Raw genomic sequence first — 14,344 nt, forward strand, 5'->3', positions numbered from 1 at the left:
CAGAAGAGGAATCTAGATAAGAACATGTATATTAAAGCCATGGCTAACAGACTGGGCAAGAAAATTAAAATTATGATAAAAGAGATCAGATAAGTATAAGGGACATCTTATACATTACAAAACAGATAATAAAAAAGCCTTTAGGTAGAGGTAAAAACCAAAAACTTGCATGCGAATATCTCACAGATGATAAAATGAAAATTAAGGAATTAGATAAGGTGGAAAACCTACTTGCTAATTATTTTATAAAATTTTATTGGTCAGAGAGCTCGGATAGAATAAAACTCAGAATCAAAAAGGACAGACTTATTACAGAGGAGGATGTAAACAAATGTCTTGTTAACCTAGAGTTTACCAAGGTATATGGAAAGGATGGCATCACAAATTGGGACTTAGACATTAAAAGATGTTCTGGCCAAGCCTTTAAAAATTATTTGCATGTCTAGTAGTAAACATACAGAAGTACCTGATTGTTGCAGATTTGCTACAGTTAACCAGTGTGCAAGAGAAGTGACCCAAAATGTACTGCGACTAGTACAGAGCTGTGAATTTACTATTTAACACAGCCAGGGTTGTAGAAAGTTAGTATTAAATAATTTACTTGAGGAAGTTGAGAATATATAGGTGTGTTTAATATATCTTGGTATATATATATATATCTATATATATATATATATATATATATATATATATATATATATACAAGAACTAAATCTGTTAATTCATCACTGAAGTCATAGGATGCTCAAAGCTGCTGAGTCTTGCAGTCATTACACCTGTCCAGGTTCCCACCCTAGACTGTACTTCCCATCTCAAGGAAGTCTTGGAAAGGTAATCGGGGGCTCAGTTTATGAATATCCATTCAATCCTCCAGTCCCTTTTGAAGAAAGATAGTGTATCACACCTCTTTACCTTCAGGGAGATTCCATTCCAGCGATCAGGGAGCTGCTGATTAACAAATGCATTCCTCTACTTTGTTTTATTGATTTGCTGACGCAGGCTTGGATCCCTTGTTCTAGTATTTGTTGAACTGTTTGATTTGTGAAGGTACGAGAGATTCTGGGCTACTGGTTCCCTTATTGCTCGAAAGGCAAGGCATAACTCTGAGGAGCCTATAAGAAAAATAAATGAGGGATATTGCTTATAGTCTTTTCTGGTAGCTAGAGAGCGCGGTATCTGTATGTCTGACTGTGGATTTAACAGTCACTGAAACATTTTGTTGAGTGGTTTGGTGCATTGATATTAAGGCCATTTGTCTCATGGTGTTTTGTTGTTAAAGGTGATGCAGTGTTTGATTTTGGTTTTTGCTGAGGCTTGATCTTTACACATCTAGGAGGCTTAGGTAAGAAATTCTTTGCAGTGTCAACATATGACATTACATTATATGTGATAGTTGGATGCATAAAATGTGGTATGTCAATTACAGCCTTTGTTTTTGTGAATGTGTGGCTTCTGTGTCTCAAATAATTATAACTCTCAAAAGAGTTTTGTGATTAGTAAAGGTTTTGTGAGAATAAGGCAGTCGTTATACTTCTTTAGGATACCTAATGCTATGAAGTTGGCATCAGGGGAGAGATAAAGTACAGTTGAGTACACTTACCATAAATGTAGATGTTCGAGTGTATTCACTGTTGCAGTCATTACATTTGGGTAATCCTGCTGGCAGGTTGCCCTCAGTCGGGCTGAATTCCAAAGTCCTGGGTCCTGCGTCGGCTGCTGTCGCCCCTTCCCTGACGTCAGGTCATCAGGGGTATAAAAGAAGCAGCCAACATCATTTTCTTTAGTTTTTCTTGCCCCAGATGTCAGGTGCCCACTAAAAGGGTAGCCAAAATTGATATATACATATATATATATATATATATATATATATATATATATATATGTGAATACATGCAGCAATATAAACTTTACCTTCATCTACAAGCAAATACACCACATAGGTTGTATAGATCAGAGAAGGAAAGATGGGTTCCATCAGAAGAAAGGGGGATGGCGGGTGGGTAACCTGGACTGCAACAGTGAATACACTCAAACATCTACATTTATGGTAAGTGTACACAACTGTACTATGTTCTTCGTGTTTCACTGTTGCAGTCATTACATTTGGGTAGAGTCCCAAAGCTATGGATGGGAGGCTGGAGCTAAACAGCATTAGGTACGGCTATGAGGTCTGGCAGAACTGCAGTGGCAAAGCCTGCCCTGGATTTAGAGTAGAGTGGCAGATGTTAGTGCTTTGTAAAGGTTTGCACTGAACTCCAAGTAGCAGCCTCTAAAATGTCCTTGGTTGGTACTCCCCTGAGAAAGGCTGCTGAAGTGGCTGCAGCTCTGGTTGAATGTGGCCTAATGCTCTTAGGCACTGGCTTGCCATGGTGTAAGTAGCAGAAACGAATGCAGTGGCCTATCCACGTTGAAATAGTCTGCTTTGAGATAGCCTTCCCTTGTGATCCTGCAGCATATGCCACTAGTAATTGCTCTGTCTTTCTGAAAACTTTGGTTCTGTCCAAGTAGAATCTAAGCTGTCTGTGTATGTCCAAAGAATGCAGAATTCTCTCCCCCTTGTTCTGTGGATTTGGATAAAAAGTTGGCAGATGAATAGTTTGGTTAAGAGCCACACTGGAAACCACCTTTTGCATAAAAGTTGGGTTTGTCCTCAGAGACACCCTGTCTGGATAAAAAATGATAAAAGGTTCCACAGCCATGAGAGCCTGTAGCCCTGAAAGTCGTCTTGCAGAAGTTATTGTTAGGAGCAGAGCTGTTTTCCAAGATAAAAACCTTATATCAGCAGTAGCAGCTGGGTCAAAAGGAGGCAGGGTGAGTTTTTCCAAGACATAGTTGAGGTCCCATGCAGGCATTGGTGATCTCCTTGGAGGACTTACATTTTTGGCTACTCTGAGGTACTGTTTTAATAAGGGATGAGAAAAGATTTGTGGCTTTGTATTGTAATGAGCCGAAATGGCAGAGGCATGAATTTTAATAGATGAAAAAGATAGGCCTTTGTCCAGCATCTCAGTTAAGTATTGCAAAATCTGAGGAATATTAGGCACAGCTGTATCAGTTCCTTGTGCCTGGTTCCAAGCACAGAATCTCTTCCATTTTCCAGCATAAGATTTTCTAGTACTAGGCCTTCTGGCCTCCAAAATGACATCCACCACAGCTTTACTGAGAGGTGTGTTTTGTATGACTACATTATCCGCCATGCTGCCAGGTTTAAAGTCATGAGTTGGCTGTGCAGGATCTGTTTGTTTTGCTGGGACAGTAGATGAGGTATTTGAGGTAAGGTCCAAGGTGGGCATTGAGATAAGTTCTTTAGGATTGGGTACCAGTACTGGCGGGGCCAGTCAGTATCATTTTTGGTTTCTCCAGTCTGACCTTTAGGAGTAATTCAAGAAAGTGAGTGCTAGAGTAAAAACTGAACTTGAACGAGGTATATGCAATTTGTTTATTAAATCCACACAATGCAGCCGATATACTACATAAATGCCTTTACACATCAAATTCGTGTTTTTGTCTCAATGGATAAGACTTCATCAGATGACCAGTGTATAAATCAATTAATCATTTATACTGAAATTAATTAGTAAGGAACCAATTAATTTAAATAAGTGCATTTAAAAAAAAAACGATATTTAAGCAAAGCCAATGAATATTAAAACTTCATTTAAAACCATTTCAACATAATATATACATTCTCAATAAATGTTAAGCCTTCAATAAATAAATCTTAATAAACAATGAATATAGGTGTTATCAACTATTTTGCAAAAAATATTATATAAAAATGTATAAAAATTAGGTTAAAAATTTAACTGTTCCTTTTGTATAGCATTATAAACTATGTAAAAACAAGGGAACAGTGCCATCTCTTGGCCAAACATATTATTACATTCCAAACCTTTCAGAGTTTGGCAGACCTTAATTTCAAAAGTGGCAATATTGAAACATAATCATTTAAACCAGGAAAATTTCCTGCTTCAAGGGTGACTTGCCACCACAATTCCCTAAATTCTATCTTCTCTTCCCATGGGCCTCCCCTAATATCATTTTTAATTTGTTCCAACACAAGGAAAGAGAATTTAGGTTTTGTGCATACCTTTGAATGTTTGAACAAAGCACTAGTTTCCTTTCCAACTGCCATATCATAAATATGTTCATAGATCCTTCTTTTCAACATTCTTTCTGTTTTCCCAACATAGAAGGAGCTACACACTAGGCAGGTGGCTAAATAAACTATTCCTTTTGTTTCACAGTTATAATCAGTACTGTTAATCCATTTTTTGTACTCTCTAAATAAAACTGGTCTGTATTCATAATATATGTACATTGGAAACAATGTCCGCATTTATAAGAACCAAACCTTTTTCTATTGGTATTAGACTTCCTGTTCTTATTTTCCAAAATATTTCTTATACTCTGCGGGTTTTTATATACCACCTTGAATGGAAAACCAGAAACACTATACAAAAGGAACAGTTAAATTTTTAACCTCATTTTTATACATTTTTTTATATAATATTTTTTGCAAAATAGTTGATGCCTAACACCTATATTCATTGTTTATTAAGATTTATTTATTGAAGGCTTAACATTTATTGAGAATGTATATATTATGTTGAAATGGTTTTACATGAAGTTTTAATATTCATTGGCTTTCCTTAAATATTATTGTTTTTTTTTAAATGCACTTATTTAAATTCATTGGTTCCTTACTAATTAATTTCAGTATAAATAATTAATTGATTTATGCACTGGTTATCTGATGAAGTCTTATCCTTTGAGACGAAAATGCGAATGTGATGTGTAAAGGCGTTTATGTAGTATATCGGCTGTATTGTGTGGATTTAATAAACGAATTGCATATACTTTGTTCGAGTTCAGCTTTTACTCAAGCACTCACTTTCTGGAATTATTGGTTACTTTTGAGTACTTATCCACATCGTTGTTGTTTTATTTGACCTTTAGGAGTACCTTGGGGAGGAGAGGCAGTGGGGGAAAGGCATATACTGATAGGTTTTTCCAGCTGAAAGATAGGACGTCCACTTTCCATGCTTGTTTGTGATAAGTCATTGTGCAGAATCGTTTTAGTTGGTAGTTGTGAGGGGAGGCAAATAGATCTATGTCCGGGCATCCCCATTTCCTTGTTATCATGCTGAAGACTTGTGGATCCAGCTGCCACTCGTGGGGATCCATGAGGTTTCTGCTTAGTTCGTCTGCCAGAGTATTTTTCCTTCTTGGCAGGAATTGTGCCTGCAGATGTACTTGGTAAGTTAATGCTGTGTCCCACAAAGTCATGGCTAGTCTGCAAAGGGGGTAAGAATGTGTGCCCCCCTGCTTGTTATATACCACATGACCGTGGTGTTGTCTGTCTTTATCAGTAGTTGCCATGGATGAAGTAGGTCCTTGAAGGCTGTCAGGGCATTCTGAACAACTAGCATCTCTTTTTGATTGATATGTCGATGCATTTGGGTTGAGGACCATGTGCCCTAAATGCATCTTCCTGCATTGTGGGCCCCCCAGGCATAATCTGATGCATCTGTTGTTAGTATCTGTCTGGCTGGGGGTAATGTGAATGGTTGTCCCTTGTTTTGGTGACAAACCTTTGCCCACCATCGAAACTCCTGTTGTAGGCAGGGAATGAGAGTAATCATTGTTTCCAGGTTCTGGCATTTTTGAGTCCAAACACTTTTTAGGTACCATTGGAGTTTCCTCATATGCAGTCTTGCATATGGAATTAGTAGGATGCAGGAAGCCATGAAGCCCAAAGCCTGCAAAATGTTTTTGCAGATAACTGGGCCTTTGTTGCCAACATTTTGAAATAGGTAGTCAGTTGCCTTTGTTTGTCTGGCGTGAGATAAGCCATCTGGGCAGCTGTATTTAAGCTTGCACCCAGGAATTTTCTCTCTTGAGAGGATACTAGTTTTGATTTCTTTTTGTTGACTGTGTACCCTAGACATGTTAGAAATCTTTTCACAAACGCCAGATGCTGTAGAAGAATGTCCTTGTTCTCTGCTTGAATTAGACAGTCGTCCAAATAGGGATATATTTGTAATCCTCTTTGTCTGCAGAGTGCAATTACTGGTGCCAGGCACTTTGTAAAGACCCTGGGCGCAGTAGATAAGCCAAAGGGCAGTGCAGAGAATTGGTAATGCATTGAGCCAGCCTTGAATCTGAGGTATCTTCTGCATAATTGTCTGATTGGGACATGCAGGTATGCCTCTTTTAGGTCTAGAGTTACCAGCCAAGCATTCTTGCCCAGCATGGGCAGAAGTTGCTGCAAAGTCATCATCTTGAATTTTGGTATATCCAGGAATGTGTTCAGAATTGATAGGTCCAATATTGGCCTCCAGGCCTTGTCCTTTCTGGATACCAAGAACAGTCTTGAGTAAAATCCTTGTCCCCGCTCTTGCTCTGGCACTAGCTGAATGGCCCTCATGTCCATGAGGGATGAGACTTGTTTTTGTGCCTCTGCCCATTGATTTTTTGGCAGATCTGGCCAGCTGTTTGCCTTTGGCAGGGTATGAAAATGGAACTTGTACCCTTGTGACATGATATTTAGAACCCACTTGTCCTGGGTTATAATGTGCCAATTTTGAGAAAAAAGTGCTAATTTTCCCCCTAAGGGTGCTGCCAGAAAATAAGTGCTTGGTGCAGGCAGGGGGAAGTCATTGGGACTGTTTCCTGTAAGGTTGTGATTTGTCTTCTCCACTTTTGGAGGTAGAAACACCCCATTGCATTGACCTGTAGGAACCTTGCGCCTGGGATCTGCCCCTTTGAGGTCTGTCTGACACAGGAAAGGACCAATTCTTTGTAGGCCAGTGTCTCCTAAACCTAGGTGGCTGTATTTGTAAAAAACTTTTGACAGTTTGCATAGATTTAGCTTTGTCCTCCATTTTCTTTCTTTAACACCTCCTCTGCCTTAACACCAAATAAAGTATCGTGCTGTAAAGGTGCATCTAATAATTTAACTTTGACATGATCAGGCAGATTTTGTTCCTTTAACCAAGCATGCCTCCTAATTACAGAACCCATAACTGCAGCCCTACAGGAGGCCTCCAAAGAATCAAAACCACATTGCAAAGTATGCTTTCCAACTTGTTCAGCTGCATGCAATAAATCCTGCATTTCCTTGTTTTCTGCACTTTCAGAGTTTAATAACATTTTCTGTTTAAGCAATGCCATGATATGTTGTTGATATCTGAGCATAGGAAACTAACAGTTTAAGGCCCTTATAGCCAAGGTAGCAGATGTGTAAACCTTTTTTCCCCATCTATCCAGTGCCCTAGAATCTCTGTCAGAGGGGGTAGGGTTTTTTGCAGCGGAAGCCTTAACTCTTTGGGACCCTGTGAAATAGTTTCTGGGTCTGCAGCAGGGTTTTTAAAAAGGAATTTATGAGAGTCAGGAACCCTGTAATATCTGTCAGGCTTAACAGGAGCTGGAGGTAAGGAGTCAGGGGTAAGAGTTGACTCCGAAAACACATCATCTACAATATCTAACACAGGTGGGATGGCTAATGGCCTGTGTTGAGGTAGTAAAAGGAAATCCCTGAGCCTCTTTTTAGATTCTGAAAAATCTTGGCTCTCCCAGTGGAAATGCTCCCTCATGGTATGCAAGGTTTCCCCAAAAGAATAGACCTCTGGACGAGAAACTGAAGGTATAGATTCTTCGGCATCAGAATCCTCATGGTGGGGGGGGGGGGAGAGAATATTCCTGGTCAGAAGAGGAATCAGAAGAAATAGATACCTGATCTGAAGATTCATAGTCAGTCTCTTGCCTAGGCCTCTTATCAGGAGGGGGATGGGAACCTCTGCTCAAGGTAATTCGTCTTTGGCCATTTTGAGCACCTGTTTTTTGGGCATAGAGGCCTGTCCACATGGCTCTTGAGTTTGTTTCTTTGCTTTAGAAGGTGCTTTAGTCTTTGCCTTTGAAGCTGAGGTTGGCTTAATGTAAAGATGTTTAGGTCTGAATTAAACCCTTAGAAGCCGGTGCCTGCTCAGCGGCTCCGGACCCATCTGTAGGAATAGTATCCGAGGCTCCAATACCTTGAGTTTCCAGCGGCTTGGCCGACTCCACGTGGGTGTCGGTAGCGGGCTGCGACTCTAAAGTAGCGGGCGTCAGGGGCTGCGAAAGTGCCTCACTGAGAACCGGCAAACTGGCAGCTGGCTTAGGAGAAGCTTCGTCGTCGGTTTTGGGCCTCGGTTGTCTATCTCTCTCGTTTTCTTTGCGGTTTTTTTTTGAACTCCGGTAGTTGGATGGCTATCCGACGACATTTCTGGGATAATTAAACCGGCGTCGAAAATAGTTTAAAGCAAAATCATACCGACACTTAATAGTGAGTTAGTTAAATCTTGCACAAAACTGACAACCAGCAACGTTGTGATCAGGGCCTAGGCAAGGAATACAGTAAGAATGGAAGTCCTTCTGAGGTATTTGCTTTCCACAAGAAATACAATTATTAACTTTTTCTGACATCGGTCTGGAGCAAGAAAAAAGTTTCCCCAACAGGGTACTTAGCTTTATTGAAGACTTCGGTTCTGAAACTCGAACCCGAAAATCTCAGGAGTCGGCCGACTGGCACTTGCGAACTGCTTCTGCTTCGGGCACCGCACAGCAAGAAAGACTAAAGAAAATGGCGTCGGCCACTTCTTTTGTACCCCTGACGTCAGGGAAGGGGCGAGAGCAGCTGACGCAAGACCCAGGACTTTGGAATTCAGGCCGACTGAGGGCAACCTGCCAGCAGGATTACCCAAATGTAATGACTGCAACAGTGAAACACGAAGAATATGTAGGCCAGTCTTCCAAATAAAACCTTGATTTTATTTACAGAGAGTTTCAGGGCTTAAATAAAATAAGAGATTTATGGTGTACTGAAGATAGTTATGAGTAAACGGTGACTAGTCCAGTTATGCATGAATGTCTGTTTAGGTAAATACATAACTTGATTTTAAAGGGACTGATAAGCACAGCTTGGGAACCTTGCATAACAGTAGTGTTGAGCTTATTTCTAGTAGCTGTGGGCTGAGTTGCGCAGTATTGCAGTACTAGAGGCTGTTACAGGCTACTTTGAGATGCTAATTCTATGGCTGTATGCATTGTGCAGTTAAATCCTGGTTGTTTATTAATAGGATTTGGATGAGTTGGTTATGTTAGAAAAGTCACAGCTGAAGTGCATGCATCTATGGAGTGCACATTAGAATCCCACTGCATTTACTACAGCTCTACACAAGGTGCTCATTGATGTTTATAAACATTAAGATGGCTTTATTTTTTGTTTCTTTGTGTGATTAATTTATTTTCCTTTTTCAACAGGTTTCTACAGCTGTAATATAGAAGTAATGCCAGGCATAAACAACTGGACAACCGAGCTACAGGTGATACTACTGAAGTTATTTATATACTGTTTCTATAGTGGAGCTCCAGGTGATACTACTGAAGTTATTTATATACTGTTTCTATAGTGGAGCTCCAGGTGATACTACTGAAGTTATTTATATACTGTTTCTATAGTGGAGCTCCAGGTCATACTACTGAAGTTATTTATATACTGTTTCTATAGAGGAGCTCCAGGTGATACTACTGAAGTTATTTATATACTGTTTCTATAGTGGAGCTCCAGGTGATACTACTGAAGTTATTTATATACTGTTTCTATAGTGGAGCTCCAGGTGATACTACTGAAGTTATTTATATACTGTTTCTATAGTGGAGTATCAGGTGATACTACTGAAGTTATTTATATACTGTTTCTATAGTGGAGCTCCAGGTGATACTACTGAAGTTATTTATATACTGTTTCTATAGTGGAGCTCCAGGTGATACTACTGAAGTTATTTATATACTGTTTCTATAGTGGAGCTCCAGGTGATACTACTGAAGTTATTTATATACTGTTTCTATAGAGGAGCTCCAGGTGATACTACTGAAGTTATTTATATACTGTTTCTATAGTGGAGCTCCAGGTGATACTACTGAAGTTATTTATATACTGTTTCTATAGTGGAGCTCCAGGTGATACTACTGAAGTTATTTATATACTGTTTCTATAGTGGAGCTCCAGGTGATACTACTGAAGTTATTTATATACTGTTTCTATAGTGGAGCTCCAGGTGATACTACTGAAGTTATTTATATACTGTTTCTATAGTGGAGCTCCAGGTGATACTACTGAAGTTATTTATATACTGTTTCTATAGTGGAGCTCCAGGTGATACTACTGAAGTTATTTATATACTGTTTCTATAGTGGAGCTCCAGGTGATACTACTGAAGTTATTTATATACTGTTTCTATAGTGGAGCTCCAGGTGATACTACTGAAGTTACTTATATACTGTTTCTATAGTGGAGCTCCAGGTGATACTACTGAAGTTACTTGTATACTGTTTCTATAGTGGAGCTCCAGGTGATACTACTGAAGTTATTTATATACTGTTTCTATAGTGGAGCTCCAGGTGATACTACTGAAGTTATTTATATACTGTTTCTATAGTGGAGCTCCAGGTGATACTACTGAAGTTACTTATATACTGTTTCTATAGTGGAGCTCCAGGTGATACTACTGAAGTTATTTATATACTGTTTCTGTAGTGGAGCTCCAGGTGATACTACTGAAGTTATTTATATACTGTTTCTATAGTGGAGCTCCAGGTGATACTACTGAAGTTATTTATATACTGTTTCTATAGTGTAAGTTGAGAAAATGATAAGGTATCTGTGTATTTAGATGATGATCTAAATTATCTTTTAGAATACGAGTCACTCTTCTTAGTCTTATTTTTCCTTAAGTGTGCTAGCATAACTGTATTCCAAAAAACACATACCGAGCAAAGATTTTCTGATACAGGTTTTCATATAACTTACTTGAAGCTTGATGTCTTCTGCCTGTATTTAAGAATTCCTTATCAGTGGCATGGCTTTCATTTCCTGTATAGGGTACAATAGAACACAAGATGGAATTTGTCTCTCAGTGTGTAAAAAAACAAGTAAAATATGTGGTAGCCATTTGAAATGTCAGGATCCAGTGTAGCAAGTCCCATAATGTGGAGATGGAATAGCCAAAAAATGGACTTAAATACACTAAGTCCAAGGTGGCCATTACTTGAAATATTCCATATTCTCTTGGTATAGTGCTCTTGAAGTTAGTATATATACGTTTGGGGAACTTGACCCCCTCAAAAAGGAAGTTTAAAGGTGAAGAGCAGTATTTGAGATTCACTCTTCTCCTACATTTGTACTCTTTTCAGCATGTCAGAAATGTCAATAGAAAGCTATAATCTGAAGGATATGCAGCTTTTCAAAATGCTGGGTAACTCAATAGTTGTGAAGCATTTGAAGTGTTTGCATTGTGATAATGCTATTGAAACATTTTTAAATTGTTTAAATGTCTTGTATCCTGGGCAAGTACTATTTAGATTTGTTCTGTACTGCAAGTGTATATTTTGATTGTATTAAACATTTTTTATTTTGTTGATAGGTGGTTACTAGGCATGCAGTCTAGGAGACCATTAAGAAGTCCATCCCAAATTCCCAATTACTCCAAAACACTGTCTAGCTTAGTGACTTGGTCAAGGTCATACAGCAAAGAAATAACAGTTGAAGGAATCAAACCCTGTAAAGTAGGAGCAGTTTTTTACAGCTCATCGCCTTAATCCTTTGTGTCACCTGCTAGTTGTAAAGTTGTTTGATAGAGCAAAGAGTTAAGAGGAGCGTAAGTGAAAATTTAGTTTCATAGTCATGTTCTGATTAATCTCAAGTGCCTGTTTATCAAAACGTGCTTTTAAAATGAATGTTTATCACCTGTGTAGGCATAAACAGAAGAGTAATTTAAGTGAATCAGGTGAACCCTTAGAATTCACATTGAATTTAAGGAATACTTAAAGACGATTTTCTATTTTTCAGATGTTCACTGCAGTGAGAGTATTCAGATTAAACAATGCTGGTCTAACAATCCAAATGCTCAACAAGTCATTTAGTGATCTGTGTGAGAAACTGCTGAAGGTAAGCGGCATACACTTCATTACGCTCAAAGAATTGTTCCCTTCCCCTTCTCCCTTTTTTTTTGTTCATGGGTGTTAAGACCCTCTCTGTAGCACAAGTGAAACAAATTGGAATATCCTTTTGTAAAAGTAAAATATTACTGAAATGTAAGGACTAAGAAAGTAATAAAACCTGTTCATTGCCTCTTTCAGACCCTTTAGCAGCAGGCAGCTGATGTTCACTTGGAGCTGTCAGGGCTTGGATCCTTTGGCAGTCTTTTCTCAGTAATCCAATGTCCAGGAGTGTCTATGCTGCTACTCAGCATTTTCAGCTGACATCAGTGTGTGAAGGCGAGCTCTCCGTTTTGAGTACTGTTTTTTATAAGCTTTGCGTTCTTTGCACAGGACCTTCATTTGTGTTGTTGTCCGTTTTCCTGTTTATGTAGTATATATCCCTGTATGCAATACAGCCCTTACAGCTATTATTCGACCTTGGATTCAGAATATATCAGGTATTTTTGTAAAGTCACTTGAAGAATCTCCATCCTTGCTGCTGTTTGTTCCTAGACTTAAATTGTGGCATTGTAGCATTTCTTAAAGAATTTCGCTGTCCCCATGCCGAGTGATCTTGTATATAAAAAAAATGAAAAGCAACTTTGTGTATTTGACTTATTTGATTGCCTTTCAAGATTTGTGGTAGGAACAGTGCAGTCTGTGAACTATTTCTGTGTCAGCATACTCTTATATGGTGATGTTAGTTATACCATGTACATAGACATTTGTTAGCACTGACATCATTCATTATGGCCACAAAACCACAAACTGTGGTAGTTCAGATCAGAACAGAGCAGGCTTCTTCATACATCTAATATCAGCACGATAACTTATTTGATCTGTGAATGGCTGATTAAAAATAAACAAGCAGATGTGCATTTCCAATTTATTGGACGTAAACAGATGTTTATTATTGGGTTTTAAGTGGAAGTCGATCCATTCTTCAACCAGCAGAATGTGGTACTTACTCCACAGCTGGGGTCTATCGTAAAGTTACCTCAACAGATCTTACATGTACAGTTTTTCACTTTGCAGGTAGTCATATCTTGAAGATTCTCTGGAGTGGGTGGAGTATTTGGGTGATTTTTTTTTCTTCTCTTCTTGCAGCCATTCTAAAAAATTTCCATTTGATTGCCTGCGGTGTTGCATCCCACTGGGATCATTCATAGAACACTCCCTGTACTAGGATGGGGGGGGGCATATGTACCCTTAATGCCCCAGTTCTTACTAATGTTTTGCACAGTGTTGGCTGCCCACCTGAACTGCATAATTTGCAAAGTTCCCAGATGCTGTCATTAAGAAGCATAATATTCCAAATGCAGCTGCTGCTTCCTGATCAGGTCTTGGCAGAGAGGAAAGGTCAGGGTAGAGAATGGCAAAGTAGCTCATCTGAAAATATAAAACAGAATAAAAAAGGCAGAAGGTGAGGTACATGGACCTAGACCTAAAGTTTTTAGTTTCATCTTCTCCTCAAAGTGTGCCACTTAGGCAGTTGTCTTCACATCTTCCCAGATAAGTTACCATCCTGTTCCAGGAAGTTGTCTTTTAAATCATCATCTTTTGAGCCCTGAAAGACGAGTAGGAAAGCATTTCCCCAACATCCAAAACTAAAGTAAGAACTGGAGTTCATTTGCTGCCTCCTCCAATCACTAAGGCTAGCTGGTGCTCTGCATGCATACAAGGAGCTGGCTGTTGTGCCCCTGTAGTAAGGTTTGGATACGAGATTGCATCTTGGACCTGGCAAATTTACTTCCTTTTGCTGCTTCTTTAAATTTTAACTATTCTCATTCCTTTTGTTCATGATGGCAGACCACAGTAGCTATTCTCGATTCCAGTGCTAGTCCCCTATCACATCCTGCCCCGCACTGAGTCCATTATCAGCTAAGTGTCTTGTTTTTAGATGCTCCTTCTTCTGCACTGAGGGGCACATGCGTGTTTCTGTCTGATATATGTTGAGGTGGGGATTTCTCCCACTCATTGTGAGTGTCCAGCAGTGACTGGGAGAGAAGTAATGGAAGATTCCTGTAGTGCAGGCTGACAGAAACAGAGAGTCTTCTTTTCCCATTTACCTTCCTGAGAGAGACCTCTCCTTATGGAGACTATCAAGAAGGCCAGCCTGGGTTGTCCAGTTGTCTCATGTTCTTTACCTACAAATGTTAAAATGCACATGTAGGGCTTAGTGAGACTGCACATTGCTTGTGCCACTCTATCAGTAAGAATACAAGTGAAGTGAACTGGGTGGTGCAGTGGTTAGCGTTGTCGCCTCACAGCAAGAGGTTCTCTGGTTCGATTATTGGCTCATGTGCTTTCTTTATAGAATCTG

At 39.3% G+C, this 14,344-nt stretch overlaps 1 protein-coding gene across 25 annotated transcripts in view; it reads left to right on the top strand.

Annotated features, from left to right (window-relative positions):
* Window positions 1-14,344, top strand: part of C2CD5 (C2 calcium dependent domain containing 5) — a 1,731,257-nt gene that overhangs the window by 1,485,457 nt on the left and 231,456 nt on the right. For all 25 annotated transcript variants that reach the window (XM_044087723.1, XM_044087713.1, XM_044087716.1 and 22 more), the window contains 2 exons: window positions 9,304-9,365; window positions 11,891-11,989. In XM_044087723.1, coding sequence (XP_043943658.1) covers window positions 9,304-9,365; window positions 11,891-11,989 — 161 coding nt within the window. The remainder of the gene's footprint in view (window positions 1-9,303; window positions 9,366-11,890; window positions 11,990-14,344) is intronic.

This window comes from Protopterus annectens, chromosome 11.part0 (assembly GCF_019279795.1).
Source record: "Protopterus annectens isolate FY-2018-M chromosome 11.part0, PAN1.0, whole genome shotgun sequence".
Lineage (NCBI taxonomy): Eukaryota > Metazoa > Chordata > Ceratodontiformes > Protopteridae > Protopterus > Protopterus annectens.